Source organism: Vicugna pacos, chromosome 16, assembly GCF_048564905.1.
Source record: "Vicugna pacos chromosome 16, VicPac4, whole genome shotgun sequence".
NCBI classification, from domain to species: Eukaryota; Metazoa; Chordata; class Mammalia; order Artiodactyla; family Camelidae; genus Vicugna; species Vicugna pacos.
Genome location: NC_133002.1, coordinates 63,070,946 through 63,085,464, shown reverse-complemented (window position 1 = coordinate 63,085,464; position 14,519 = coordinate 63,070,946). Strand labels below are relative to the sequence as shown.

The 14,519-nt window shown below is 59.0% G+C and overlaps 2 protein-coding genes across 17 annotated transcripts in view; one reads left to right on the top strand and one right to left on the bottom strand.

The window, feature by feature from the left end:
- The window catches only part of B3GNTL1 (UDP-GlcNAc:betaGal beta-1,3-N-acetylglucosaminyltransferase like 1), an 82,428-nt gene extending 69,841 nt beyond the window's left edge, over positions 1-12,587 (top strand). For 5 of the 13 annotated variants that reach the window (XR_012059921.1, XR_012059918.1, XR_012059912.1 and 2 more), the window contains 4 exons: positions 201-325; positions 6,234-6,369; positions 6,450-6,518; positions 6,743-6,813. Coding sequence is in view for 2 of the 13 variants with exons in the window: in XM_072939953.1 (XP_072796054.1) it covers positions 201-325; positions 6,234-6,369; positions 6,450-6,518; positions 6,743-6,817; positions 9,420-9,500 (486 nt within the window). In the remaining 11 variants the exon portion in view is untranslated. Of the gene's footprint in view, positions 1-200; positions 326-6,233; positions 6,370-6,449; positions 6,519-6,742; positions 6,818-7,092; positions 7,281-8,244; positions 8,650-9,419; positions 9,525-10,118; positions 10,218-10,528 lie in introns of those variants that run through there. The other 8 variants (XR_012059920.1, XR_012059914.1, XR_012059916.1 and 5 more) reach the window with 7 other exon arrangements.
- TBCD (tubulin folding cofactor D) overlaps positions 12,156-14,519 on the bottom strand; it is a 124,640-nt gene continuing 122,276 nt past the window's right edge. For all 4 annotated transcript variants that reach the window (XM_072939948.1, XM_072939947.1, XM_072939950.1 and 1 more), the window contains one exon: positions 12,156-12,390. In XM_072939948.1, coding sequence (XP_072796049.1) covers positions 12,376-12,390 — 15 coding nt within the window. In that variant the 3' untranslated portion in view covers positions 12,156-12,375. The remainder of the gene's footprint in view (positions 12,391-14,519) is intronic.

Sequence of the window (14,519 nt, the reverse complement as noted above, 5' to 3'; positions counted from 1 at the left end):
GGTGGCCATGAGTGAGGGCACCGCTGGCCCTTTGGCAACTTCTTGCCCTGCAGGCGCCTCTTGTGGTCACACATGCCCAGCGACATCTGTGTGCAGGGGCAGCTGGACGTGTTGTTTGCCGGCCCAAGTGGCCTCACGGAGGGCGCTGGACACAGGTGTGTTTTCTGTCCCGAGTGAGACATGCCTCCTTTGTCCCGCAGGGTGTCCCCGAGGACCTGCTCTTCTTCTACGAGCACCTCAGGAAGGGCGGCGGGGTTGTCCGCGTGGACCAGAGCCTCCTCCTTTACCGCTACCACCCCGGCGCAGCCACACACTCCGTCCTCGAGTACGCAGCCTGGCCAGGCACGGTGGGGTGGCCAAAGCCCTGGCTGGTCAGCAGGGCAGACACAGTGACCCCGGTCCGGTCTCTGCCCCGAGACAGGAAATCTGGGAGCTGGGCCGGTGTGAAGAGCACTCACCTCCCTGGAGGTTGTCGGGGGCCTGGGGACCAGCGCGTCCCCAGGGGAAGGAAGGCCAGCATCTGTCCTTCCTGAGATCTTGTCCCCACTGTGAGCTGACAGGGCTCGGGGTGACCCTGCCCCACCAGCTGCTGTGGTGACAGGGGGCTGCACATGCCCCTGCTTCTCCCCACCGAGGGGGCTGCGGGGACACAGGCTGGGCCACACCCCCTACGTCCTACGTGGGGCATCCCCCAGGCCCCAAGGCCAGAGCCACCACGTCCGGGGTGCACTTGAGGCTGACTGCCAGGACAGGGCAGGAGACGGCGGGAATGCAGGCGGAGGGACGCAAGGGAGGGCGTGTTCTTACTGCTTTATTTTGAAGTGTGTGTGCGTGCACACGTGTGTGTCCATGTGCACACGTGTGTGGCTGCTGCATTTCACATGACTACAAGCATGCGTCCCCTTTGGTGCCATCGCAATGCTGCCCACTTATGGGGACGGACAGTGGGGCCCTGAAGAAGGTCTGTGGTCAAGGGCTCCTCTGGATGGAAAGAGCTTGGCGCAGAGTGTGTCTGTGCTTCTGGAAGGGGGCAGGCTCATCCTCCCCCTGGAGGAGGCGACACTCGTTGGGAGGTGTGGCTTCTCAGCTTCTGCCCTGGGAGGTCTAAGGCCACTGACGCTGAGGGAGCGGCGTCCACTGCCGAGGGGCTGTGATGCTTGCTCATGCAGGTGCCGGGGAGAGGGGGCCGGACTGCAGCGTCCCTGAAACTGAGACTTGGCTTCTTTGTTGTCCAGCACTGAGCAGAACAACCTGGTTTCTCTTCTGTTAAACCTGAATTTGGATACAGTAGCATGGTGAGGTGTCATGGTTCGGGAGTTCACTGTCATGAACTTGATTCAGTGCAAATGGGATTTGCACACATGGGGTAAAGGTGGTCTTAGAGGGGACGTAACAATCCTAAATGTGTCTATTCCTAATCACAGAATTTGAAAATATGCGAAGCAAAAACTGACAGGAAGAAAGGGAGAAATAGACAAATTCACAGTTACAGGTGGAGACTTCAGTTCTCCTTTCTCAGGGGCTGATCGAAGTAGCGGGAGTCTGTAAGGAGACAGAAGATTTGAACAGCACTGCTGCCAGCATGACGGAACAGACATTTACAGAACACTGCATTCGACTGCAGAGAACCTGCTCTTGTAGAATGCAAGTAGACAGTACTTTGGGCCAATAAACAAACCTGAGTAAACTTTAAATGACAGATCGTGCAAGATATGTTTTATAACGTAGAAATCATGAACACATCTTAAAAATCCAAAATACTTGGAAATAAAGCAACCAAGAGTAAAAAATCACAAAGGATATTAGAAAAAAACTAAGTTGATGACAAAACAGTACGTCGGAATGTATGAAATGTAGCTTAAGCAGGATTTATTGTAAAATTTTACGGCTTTAAAAACATGTTACAGAAGAAACTATAGAGTCATCTATGTCTCCACGTTTAAAAGTCACTAAAGTAAACTCAGACAGCAGGAGAGAAAGGAGGAACTGAAGATGATGAAACTGAAAAAAACCAGCAAAGCTAAGAACTGGTTTGAAATGAAATCAGTACAATTGATAGACCTTTAAGGAGATTGACTTTGAAAAGGAAACACAGTTACCAAATTACCAATATACTGAAATGAAAGAGGGGGCATCGCAAGTCCAACAAACATTTAAAGTATAAACAATAATTGAAAATAGACCCGCAGTTTAAATCCTTGATAAAGGCAAGTCACATGGCTTTATTGATACATTCTCTCAAAAACGTAAGGAGGAAATGATACCAACATAAGTTCTCTCAGGAAGCAGATGGAGAGAAAGATCTACTGGGCGTTGGGAAGGAGCTCCCGACTCACCTCACAAGACCAGCGTGACTGACACCGAAGTGCCATCAGAATATTACAGGGAAATAAAAGTACAGACCAGTATCCCTTCTGACAGTAGGTGCAGAAATCACTCATAAAATGTTACCAGGTCAAGTTCAGAAGCGTCTATGAAAAAATAATACCTCTGTCTGGTTTAACATTCAAAAATCAATTGGTACGATTCACTGCAGTAACAGAATAAAGAAGAATCGCGTGATCAACCCCCCAGTGCAGAGAAAGCACCTGGCAGAGTTCAGTGCCCATCTGTGACTTTTCAGAACTCTCAGCAAACTGTAAATGGAAGGAGACTCCCTCACCCTGATGGTATCCACACAAACCTACATCAGCCTCGTACCTCGTGTTTGAAGACAGAAAGCCTTCCTTCAAGGTCAGGAGGAAGCGAGGTGAAAGCCACTGCTTCCCTTCAGCACTGCAGTGGAGGTCAGTGCAGGAAGACAGGGAAGAGGAGACGCACAGGCTCGAGAAGTGGGGTGGAACTCGCGTCACTTGTGGGCGGCGTGACTGCTTCTCGAGAAGTTAGGAACAGTGACTCAGCACGTCTTCTAGGATGTAAGTTTATAGACGTGCAGCAAACAATGGAAAAATGCAGTTTGAAACAATGTGCAATGGCATCGAGTCAGTTTAACAAGGCACGTGTCTGTTCTCTGCAACCTGCCAAAAAGTGCTGTGGGAAATTACAGAAAACCTGTGATGCAGACGGAGAGAGAGGCCGCCCTCACGGGAGGAAGGACTCATATTGGCAACGTCACTTCTCCCCAGACTGGTCTGTGGACTCAGTGCAGTAGAAGTCCCAGCTGGCTTCTTGGTAGAAACTGATGGTCCTCTTTTAAAATTTGCATGGACATCACAAGGCCCAGAATGGTCTAAACCACCTTGAAAAGAACGAAGTTTGAGGACTCACCGTGCCTGACTCTAAGACGTGCTCTGAAGCGACAGCGATCAGGAGCGTGCAATGACAGCGCAAAGACAGACAGATCAGTGAAGCGGAGCCGAGTCCACAGACAGATTCAAAACTGGTTTTCAACAGTCTCCAAAGGCATTCAACAGAAAAAGAAAAATATTTTCAAAAGAATATCCATATGGAAGAGAAGAATCTCACACCCTAGAGAGAAAGCAATTTTAGAAGGCTTAGACAGAAACACAGAAGCAGTGAAAATGTACAGCTCCTGGGAGAAAGCACAGGGGAGCATCTCCACAGTGTGGGGACCGGTAAACAGTCAGCAGAGACGAGACCAGAATCTGTAACCACTTACCAGCTGGACTTCATCAACATTAAAAAATTTGCTCACAAGAATACACCATTAGGAAAATGGGTACGCAAGCCACAGACTGGAGGAAGACGGCCACAAATCTGTGCATCTCACAGAGGGCTAGTGTGGAGGGCACGTGAAGAACCTGTATCGCCCAGGACAAAAGCAAGCAAAATACTTCACGGGGGGCGACACTTCACACAGCGATACCGCATCAACAATCAGACACCAGTTCTACTCTGCATGCCTAATGGAAGGGCCGTCGTCAACATCTGCAGCCCCAGATTGCGGCGAGGATGTGGAGCTACCTCCGGACGCTCGCACGTCGTCCTCAGAAGAGGCGGCAACGCAGCCACTCTGGAAGACTGGGGGCCTTATTTCATTAATTACACTGACCCCTGCCCTCTGACCCAGCAAGTCCACGTGTAGGCGCGTATCCTGGAGTAGTGAATGCACTGCTCGGCGCTCACTGTCAGCAGCCGAGAGGGAAAGAGCCCAGATGCCCCTCCACGGGCGACGGGCGAGCCCCCTCCACACGCAGAGCCTGCAGAACGGGGATTAATTGCCAAACTGCGGTTAGTAGGAGAAGCCAGACACAAAAGCGTGCGCGCTGCGGCTTCCACTCACAGCAGACTCCCCAGCAGGCAGCGCTGGCGCACGGTGCGCGGGAGAGACGGGCTTCCTCTGGGGAAGGGGGCTTTCCGGGGGCGCAGGTGTCACACGGACGCGCACATCCGCCGTAACTGACCGACCCTGTGTGCACTGGACGTCCTTGCTCCCAACCCTGTAAACTGCCTGCATTCGAGTTACTAAGATACTGGCAAACGCTTCTTCAAAGAAGTAACCACATTCCCACCATCCATAAATGGAACGGGAAACTGGCTGAACAGAGTCCAAAGGTGGTCACAGGCCCGCAGAGCCAAGAAAAGCCGGACGCCTGGAACCCCTCCAGGCCTCCCACACCCACCCTCACTTTGAGCTCCTGTGAAGCAAGGTGAGGTGAGGCGGCTCGGTGAGGGCCTGGTGGCGGCCTCCCCCCGGGTGTCGGGGCCCGGCAGCTGGCCAGAGAGCTGAGCCACACACGCCGCATCCTGTCTGCGTGTGATTGTCTTTCATGTTGAGACCTTTTTCTCTTTTTGCAGCGTGAGGTTTTGCCACCCACAAGGTAAAAGAAGTGATCTCATGTCAGTTTCTGTGTCGGATTAAAGTCTTTGAGCAGCAAAACCCCGCAGAGTAGTAAGTGCTGATAACACCCTCAGGCTTGTCAATAGTTGAATTCCTTCAGACGCTCTCCCAGAAGCCTTCTGGGTAAGAGCGCTTCCCTGAATTTTGTCCTTTACACTTTAAGGTGAGAATATATCACTTAATTTAACAGGTTCCACCATGAAACCCTTCAGCCAGAGGCATAAAGTAACAGGCTCTGAGCCAGTGTCTCCCCTCCCAGCCCCCGCGCCCCCTGGGCTGTTTCCCACACCGTCCACTTCTTCATACTCTTGCTGTGCGTGATGTCTCTACACAACATGGTTTTCCTCTTTAGAACGAGGCCCATGGCCCCTTCCCACCCTTCCCCCTGTGGTGGGGCTCCTGAGGTGGTCTGGACTCGCGGGAAGTTCGGTTCTGGCCTCAGTCTGGCCTCAGTTCCTTGGGTGCTGCTGACGCTGCGTGCTGACGGCCGTGCAGGCGGGGTCTTGTTTGGGTTGGAGTGGGTCTTGCTCGTAAGTTTCTCTCCAAAACGATGTGCTTTGTGGCCCAGACTGGGGCGTTACTCACCTCGAGATCCCCTTGGCCCCTACCAAAATTACATCTGCTCAGCACAGTCCTGATTGAGACGTCACAAGTGGCTGGTGGGCGGACGGGCCCAGCAGTCAGGGCTGCTCACCCCAAGCAGGTGGACACTGCATCCAGAGCCCCAGCCACATCAGAGTGGGCCCCACGCCCCCAGCCAGTCCCAGGCCCCACCTGGAGGAACTGCTCCCTTGAGATGTGCCGTGGGGCACTGGGAGCTGGTCGCCACGGAGAACACAGCAGGGTGGGGGCCGTTGCACCGCGGGTTCCTACTGCCACCCAGGTTGGGGTCCAACCCACGCTGCAGAGGGTGGCCGCAGGCTCTGGGGAGGGGGCGTGAGGGCTGGTCTGCTCGTCCCAGAAAGGGCTCCAAGGAAGGGTCCGTGGAAGGATGCTTATGTCAGGGATTCCTCTGGGGAGGAAGACTCGCAGTCTGTTCCACTGAATGCCTGGAGGACCCCCCCACCTCAGCCACCTCGATTCCTAAGTGATGGTTTCACGTCTGCACCGAGGGCCAGCCTGGACCTCAGGTCTGCATAGAGCAAGGGCTCACGGAGGGGCCCAGCCATCTGGGCAGCATCCACAGGACACAGAGCCATGTGGCAGCCTGAGGTGGGGAGTTGTGTCCAGGCACCTCTGGTCACAATGACCGTGGTGGCAGGTGCCGGATGTCAGGGGGGCCGGGTCTCCCTTGGGCTGAGTGTCCCCCATGCTTCCTGAGCGTGTGGGCGTGAGCTCTGCCGCCCGGGGGTTCATGTGAGGACAGGGCAGTCTGGGAGCGGGGCAGCAGGAGGCCCCGCGCTCCTGGGTCACCCTTCTCCCCTCCCTGCAGGACCACCATCTGGACCCACCGAGTCCGCTTCCTGGAGGAGCGGGCCCTGCCGCACTGGGCGACCTTCACCATCTGGAACGCAGGCAGGCAGGGCCGCCGGCTCTACCGCAGCCTGACAGCTGAGTCGCGGCGCAAGGTGAGGCCCTCTGTCCCTCCCCTCCCTGGCCCAGCAGCGTGGCTGCCACTGCCCCTGAGGCTGGCTCCCGTGCCCCCCAGGTGGTGGCTTTCTGTGATGTGGACCAGAACAAGATCAAGAAGGGTTTCTACTGCTACGAGGAGTCTCAGGTGCGTAGGGGCCGCCCCGGGGCCTTCTGAGTGAACGCTGCCCAGAACCTTCCTCTCTGTGAAAGGCCATCTGGGCCCAGGCCTGCCACCAGCCCTGCATCCTGGCTCTCAGGGCTGGAGAGCGCTGCCCACCGTTGTTGTGGGGACGGGCAAGGGGCTGGAGACCAGGTCTGAACTCCCAAGGAACCAGCGTGGGGCAGCACCCGGGCCTCCTCTCCCCGCAGGAACGGCCCAAGCCGCGGGTTCCGGTCCTGCACTTCCGAGCCGCCAGGCCACCCTTCGTCATCTGCGTGAAGCTGGTGAGTGCGGGCCTGGGCCAGGGGAGCCCCAGGTTGGGAGTCTGCATTATGTCCCCCAGGGACCGTGGGCTAGAACCAGAGGTGGTGGCCTCTGCTCCAGGGGCCACGCGACAGCTGCAGGCAACACCTCTCCTGTCCCCCTGGGCACAGGTGCCGGGCGGCGCAGCGTTATGTCTCTGGGCTCTGGGCTGGACATCAGGGTCCCACAGCTCAGGGCCCTGGGACCCCCTCTTGTTCGCTATGTGGCCAGCTCTCTTGAACTCATGCCTTTCCAGGGGTGGCCCCCGTTGGGAGGGCTCCCACACCGTGAAACCCGCCAGTGGGATCTGGCGGTGGGACGTCCTTGTGTCTGAGCAGCTGTGGAGGCCTTGGCCGCCCAACCCTGGCCTGTCCGTCTCGTCTCGTTGTTCGCTGGAGCTCTGCGCGCAGCCAGCACTGATCCTTTGTCGTTAGTGTCTGTCAGGTACTTTCTCTGTCTGTGACTCGGTTCCTCGGTTCTTCCCCAGAACAATTTATCTTGAATGTGGTGCATTTATCAACCTTTCTCTTAGAATGAACGCTTCTAGTGGCTCGTTTTGGAATTTCTTCTCAGTTGGAAAGATCACCACACGTCTGTCACGTTTACGTACAAAAACCCACCCCAACTGCGGGCCTGGGTCAGCGCGTGTGGCTGGTGGACAGTGACGGGTGGTGAGCTGGGCCCTTGCTGTGCCCTTGGGGGTCGTGGGAGACACAGGACCTCTGAGGTTGAAACCTCGGTAACCGGGTGCCCAACCAAGGCCTTCCTGGAGGCGGTGGCTTTTGTGGAAGGGAGGCAGATGCCACAGTCAGGCAGTAGCAGCGGGGAAGCCGGCAGGACGTGCCTCTGGCCCCCACGTCAGGTGCAGACACTTGCCAAGCCTCAGGCTCGGGGCCCCCTGGCCCTCATTCGTTCCGACACAGCTGGCCCATTCCACTGCACAAGAGGTCCGAGGACCTGTGTGTGCGGCGGACAAGTGAGTGGAGGGAGGTGGAGAGGGGATAGCCCTTCATTGGTGGCTGGTTTTAAAGGCCTGGGTCCCCTCTGCACTGACTGTTTACTTTCGGCTTCTAACTGCTGTTGCAGGCACCTCCGCAGGGGCCCTGCCAGGCAGGCCAGGGTGGTGCGTCCTGACAGGCAGGCAGTCAGGCAGGGCCCAGCCCCTCGCCCCAGGTGCCCCTGTGGGGAAGTGGGTGTGAGAAGCAGCCTGGGGGGCCTCCAGCCCGCGTGGCCAGGCGCGTCCCTCACTCCTGCCCAGTGAGACCTGCTGCCCGACGCTGCCCTGCCCAGCCGCTCTGCCGTTTCTCTGCCCCTCTCAGCGCAGAGCGTGGTTGTGGTTCCTGAGGCTCTAGATCCTCCACGTCATGTTTGTGAGCCCGGCTGCCCCTTCTCCGCCTGTCTGTTCCAGGACCCAGCCGTGAGCATCACACTGGAGCTGCGTGTGGGGGTCCTGCCCGCCCGGTTCTCTTCGTGGGTCGTCGGGTGGCTGTGACAACGCCCAGGAAGTGGCCAGGCTGGGGGACATGCCCAGAGGCAGGAAGGGGTCCCAGGCCTCACTGGACGGTGGGATCACTTCCTCTTTGACACTTCCCGTCAGTTCCTTGTCCCGGGAGCGTGTCTGCTCCTGCCCTGTGGGCATTCTGTGCCTGCGCTGGGCTCTGACCCCTCACTGGTTTTGTCCCAGCCTTTCCATTCTCCCATTGATGGGATATGGCCGCTCGCGGCAGCATCAAACCTGAATGGTCTTGGGAAGCTGGAGTCCCCTTCTGCGTCAGGGCAGGCCTGCCCTCCCGGTGTCCCTCCACAAGCCCAGGTCTGTGGCCAGACTCTAGGCTGGCCCGGCCCCGAGCCGAGCTGTGTTTTGTTGGAAAACGCAGCAGCAGAGATAATGGGGGGAGCGGGGTCTGAGGGTGGAGGGCGGGTGCAGGACAGGAAGCGGCGCAGGTATTTCGGGGTGGAATGGTTTTCACTCTTGTGCTTCCAGCAATGCCCAGGTATAGCAGCCAGAGGAGCAGTGCCAGCCCAGGGCCAGGCGAGGCCCCGTGCTGGGCCCAGGGTCAGACGGAGCACGCCCAGCAGGCACGCGCCTGGTGGCCAGGCACCCCTCCTGCGTCCTGCCTCGGGCGCCCCCACTTTGCTGGGCAGCAGGCCCTGGAAGAGGGGCGGAGCCCGCGCTGTTTCCCGAAGCCCTGCCGTGGCCCCGGGCAGGGGTCTGGAGGGGGAGGGGCAGCATCCCTGCACAAGCCCAGCTGCAGGGTTTGGGGATCTGCCCCCGAGAAGCCTCGGGTGAGCCTGCTTCCTGGCAGGGCCACAGCCCCCTCGGCCATGGGGACGGTACGCAGCAGGAGGGCTCCGTCAGCAGCTGGTGGTTGAGTTGAACTCCCGCGTCCCTGGAGTGGGCCGGCTGCCTCCCTCGTGGCCAGTGGGACAGTGTGGCCGCAGCCAGCAGGGTCCCTTCTGGCCCCTCTCTTAGCAGTTGGTTAGAAGTTCACAGGGGGCCCCAAACCCCAGGCCCCCACGGGAGGCTCTCTGGTGGGGGCCGGGGGAGGCCTGGCTAGAGCCAGACGGTGGCTTCTCCCACAGGACCTCACGGGGGGCGCATTTGAAGACAACCTGCGGTCGCTGCACCTGCAGGAGGGCCGGGATTTCCTTCACTTCAGCTGACGGACCCACGGCAGCCACGCCCAGGTACGTGGGACCCCCCCGCAGCCTGGGGTCTGGAAAGCGTGTCTGTGTTTACCATGTGTTACTCTCGCCCCTGCTTCTGAAAACCCACGCGCCAGCGGCTGTTCTTGTTACGCGGTCGCTGGTCTCCCTGTGCACGCCCCCGCACCTGCTGCCTGCGGTTCATCCGCTCGAGTCAGAAGGGGCTCTCAGCCTGGGGGACCTGCCCCGACGACCGGCCTGGGGGCCGCTGTCATCACACCTGGGAAGGGGTTCTGCTGCTGAGCTTTCTGCAACGCACGGGACGGTCCCCATGGCAAAGAGCTGTTTGACCCCAAACGTCAGCAGTGACGAGGCAGGAAAAGCAGCCGTGCAAGAGGGCTGTGTTTTACCCGAAGACCCCACTTTGTTCCCTCCCCTGGGGAGCAGCTGTCCTGGGCATCAGTGTGCTCGAGGTGGCGGTTACTCTCCTCAAGCCCACGTGCCCCCCCCCGCAGACGCGCACGCACTCCACCCGCCCGCCGTCCGCGCATGCGGCACCGTCTCCCAAGGCGCCAGTGCCACGCGGGGCGGGTGCTCTGGCGTCTCCCGACTTCTGTACTTGCGTTGTCTTTGCAGGTCATTTCGTCAGCCCCTCCGTTCCCCACTTCTCCCTCCTGCTGTGCCCGTGGGGTTGTCAGCTCACCGTTGAGCCGTTTTTCCCCTCATCTCTCCTTGGTAATTCCTAGCCCTTTCAAAGCTGAACTTCAGAGTCTTTGGGGTCTGACTTCACTAAGGGCCTGCTGCTGCTGCTCGTGGCCCTGTGCGATCTGGGGACGTGAGCTTACGCTCTCCTCTGTGGTGGGCTCAGGCTGCGTCCTTTTCCTTTGGGTTTTGGTTGCTGCCTCTGCCCGTGTTGTCAGCACCGCCGGTTGGGGCCTGTCTGACCGCATCTCCCCTCAGCAGCACTGGGCGGAGCTAGGTCTCACGGGCCCAGCCGTGGAGGACACGGCTGTCAGGGCCCAGCCTTATGTGGCGTCTCCTCTTAGGTTTGCCCCCAGGCCTCCCAGTCGGCAGCCGTGGAAGCTCGGGCCCCGCACGTCCTGATCCAGGCCCTCACCAGCCTCTCTCCCTCTGGCCACAGGTGCTTCCTTCACTGTCTGGTCCCCGTTTGCAGCCCCACCCAGGTCTCCTGACCACCGCCTCAAGATGACCACCCAGCACACCACCTGCTCCGCACTCCCTCTGCGGCTGCTTCCCATGACACTGTTTCTGCTGCTCTGCCCCCACAGACCCGCCACCTGGACACAGGTGGGCCCCGTCTGGAGCAGGCGGTTCCCTGGGGCCTGTTGAGAGCAGGTGGGCCCAGCGGGCTCCGGATGGCTGAGGCCGCGGCTGAGCAGGTTTTCCTTGAGCTGCAGTCGGCAGCCCTGGAAGAACTGCTTCTCCAGACGGTAGCGTCCAAGTGGTGAACTGGCCGGTCTCCACGTCTCAAAGGCCATTTCTCTGGAATCTTTTTTGTTTAAATTATGCTGAAAACAGTTCATTTTATTCCTTCTCAAGAACTGCTTGCTTGGTTTGCCACAGCAGAGGCCCCGACAGGCTCGGTGGGCACTGTCTCCGGCCCCCGTCTGCTGCACGGACGCAGGCGGGCCCTGTGGGAGGGGCGCCTGCCCACCAGCGTGGCCTCGCAGGACCATCCCTGTGACGTCCACCAGCTGCGGGGTCTCTGGCTGGAACACTCCCTCATTCTCGAGGGGGAGGCGTGTTTTAAGGCTTGAACGAAATGAAAAAGCTCAGCGTAAGAGGTGAGATCCTCACACGAGTGTAACCCACGCTGTCTCTTCCGGGGGCTAGAGAGGACTTTCCGCCAGTCTAGCGCGTGAAGGTAAACGTTCTTGGGAAGCCCAACAGCTTAACCCAGGCAGGAAACCCCAACTCCCGACCAAGGCGGCAGCAGGACGTGTCCCGGCCCCCCACGCCTGCCTCCACGAGGGGACTTGGGCGCAGCAGCGCTGTCCTGGGCTCGTGGCCCCAGACTTCGCCCCGGAGGTCCTGCACCTGCCCGTCCAGACCTGAGCTTGTGGAACAGCAGCACGGGGACGGCCGGCGTGAGCACAGGCCGCCAGGATAGAGCAGCCTGTCTTTACCCGTGTGTGACCTGTGCTGGACAAACGAGGAAAAGGTGCAGCTTTATCAAGAACAACCCACGTGGTTCTTCCCACATCACCGGAGACCCACGTCCTGGAGGCTCCACCACGGGTCTGGGTGCCCCTCCTGGCAGATGTGAGAAGCCACTTGCCCCACGGAGTCCCAGCTGGAGTTCCGAGTGGCCGTCTCAAGCCCCCCGTGTGGTTGGAGCTGGTCCCGGCAGGGTGCTGAAAAGGCAGTGTTGGCCTCTTCTGATGGAACGGAGCTGCACTGGAAGCGGGGCTGGGGGGATAGCACCCCATCCGTGCCCACCCTGAGCAACAGCCTCTGGCCCTCGTTGCATCTGACAGTGAACCACCTGCGTCTCTGAGCGTGTCGGCAGCTAAGACCGTGCCCGGGGAGGCCGCGCAGACACGGATGCGTCTGCAGAGACATCCCAGCACAGGGGAGGGCACGACCCCACCCCCGGCGCCCCTACTTTGTCCTCCCCGCCAGCTTTGGGGTCAGACACAAACAGACGCAGACTGCTCAGCATATGATTTTATAAGACTCACATCTAGATCAATTCAAAAGCACCAACAGCCCAGGTCACTGGTGCACAGGACGCATGAGGAAAGGCCGCCTCTGGGTGCCAAGCTCTGCGTCCCCCACACGCACCAGTCGGGGTCCATCCAGGTCTTCCATGCTGACCACGCACCGGTTCCTCCTCCCCACCAGGCACGAGGGCTCGGCTTCCGGGGTGGCCTCAGCGGGCACTGGGCTGTGGGGGGACACAGGACAGGGTCAGGCCGGGCCGTGCTGTCTCCCCGGCCCGCCCGGACCCTGGTTCTGGCAGGAAACTGCATCTGTGTCGTTTCCTCAAACACAAGCTTGGGCAGCGAGTGGCAGGGAGGTTGGCTGTACTGTCCCAACTTCACCTGTTTGTGCGACATTTTCCTAATAAAAATGTAAAAAGCACGTTTCCGTGGGAAGCTGGTGTCGTGTTTCACTCAGCCTGCCATCTCTGCCCCTGCAGTGCCATCTGGGGGCTGCAGAGCAGCGCCTGCCCCGGGTCCGGAGGGGTCCTGCAGGACCCAGAGAAGGGCCGGCAAGACAGACACCAGGACCTCCCCAGGAGGGGAGGCGAGGAGAGAGGTGGGAAAAAGACGTCACCTCAGAAGTCACTCAGTGACCAGAACCGACAGGGCGTGAACACAGTGGAGAATCCAGAACAAAGGAGAAAAAGGCGACCGAGCGGGAGGCGGGCCGAGTGTCTGATCAAGAGCGAGCCGACGCGCCCTGGGACGGCGAGGGGTCCCGGCCAGACCCCAGCCTGGGCCCCTGACCCCAGGCGGCATCCGTCTGGGAGGAATGCTGCCCCGGAACCCGACAGAACAGGACCGGAGCAGCCAGTTACTAGAAGGGGGTGTGAGAGGAGAGACATCTTTCATCCAAACAAGGACAAGAGAAAATAAAGGGTCAAACAGAAACAGGAAGATGGCAGGCAAACCCAGTAAGTCCAAAATCACACACTAAATATAAGTAGACAAAACACTCCAATTACTAACAACCGTCACACTGGGTTTAAAAAGGGCAGTGAGCCTACCTACCTACTGCGTGAGTGTAAGAACCTCCAGAACCTGAACACGAAGTGACGAAAAAAGACGTGCTTACACGTGAATGCCAACCAGAAGCTGCGGCGTGGCTCTGTGAACATCAAAGGAGACTTGAAGACGCGAAGCATCGTTACAGACACACAGGGGTATTTCCACCGGTGGTCAGCCCACCAGCACAGGCTGAAGCGTACAGGTGCCTGTAACACAGCTCTAAATGCACCGCCGAAGTCGAGAAAACTGAAACTGGAAGTTGGGAAATCTACAACACTACTTCCTCAGTGACTGCCAGGATGAGGGGACAGGAGAGTGTGGCCGCGCCAGGGGCCTGCGCAGCACGGCGGGGGACATACACAAACTGACACCAGGCGCTGCTCTCGGCTCCGAGAACTCAGGCCACCGCTCTGCAGCGGGAGAAGGGAGGTCACAGAGAGCCGAGGCCGGGGCTGGCTTCCCCTGAGCTGATCCAGAGCCAGAAGGCACAGCAAATGGTGGTGCTGACGCTGCCGGCGGCTGAGTGTGAGAAACTTGGGGGCCTGTCTGAGGGGGACCCACACTGCCCTGCGGTTTCCCTCCTGGGGAAAGGCCCCCAGGGCCCCGCCCCAGCCAGGGCGGCACTCTGCCCACTGCCACCAAAGGGAACAGGGCTCTGGTGAAAGTGGAGGACCAGGCCCAGGCCCCCCAAGGCTGAGGCTGAATCAAGAAACCGCAAATGCTCCCCCTTCCCCACCTGCCACCTCGCCCACAGGCTCCAGTGTCATAACTGGGGGCTCCAACTCAAAGTTGCAGATGCGACAACCCGGAGGAGGAGGCGCCCACGTCCAGGGACGAGAAGGAGGCTCTGGACCTCCCTCGGGCCCATCACCTCGTTCCTCTCCCCCAGGCAGCACGTCTGCCTTCAACAAAAGCATACCAAGTAAGTAAGACAGAAGGCAAAAAAAGCAGACAACGCCAGCGTCAGGACCAGGCTCAGAAATGGCAGAGATGCTGGAGTCACCAAACAAGGAACTTGAAACAACTGTGATCAACACGCCAGGGGCTCTCGGGGACAAAGGGGACACCGAGCAGGGACAGATGGGCAATGTGGGCAGAGACGGACACTCCGGAAGGGCCAGCGCGAGGGCTAGAAACCACTAACACCGTAGCAGACGCGGGTGCCTCTGATGGGCTCGTCCTAAGACCAGACGGGGCCAAGGAAACAATCAGCGAACACGAAGATAGGGCGACAGAAACTGCCTGAACTGCAGTGCAAAGGGAAGTAAGAGTGGGAGAGAGAGAGACTTCTCCAGGACTGTGG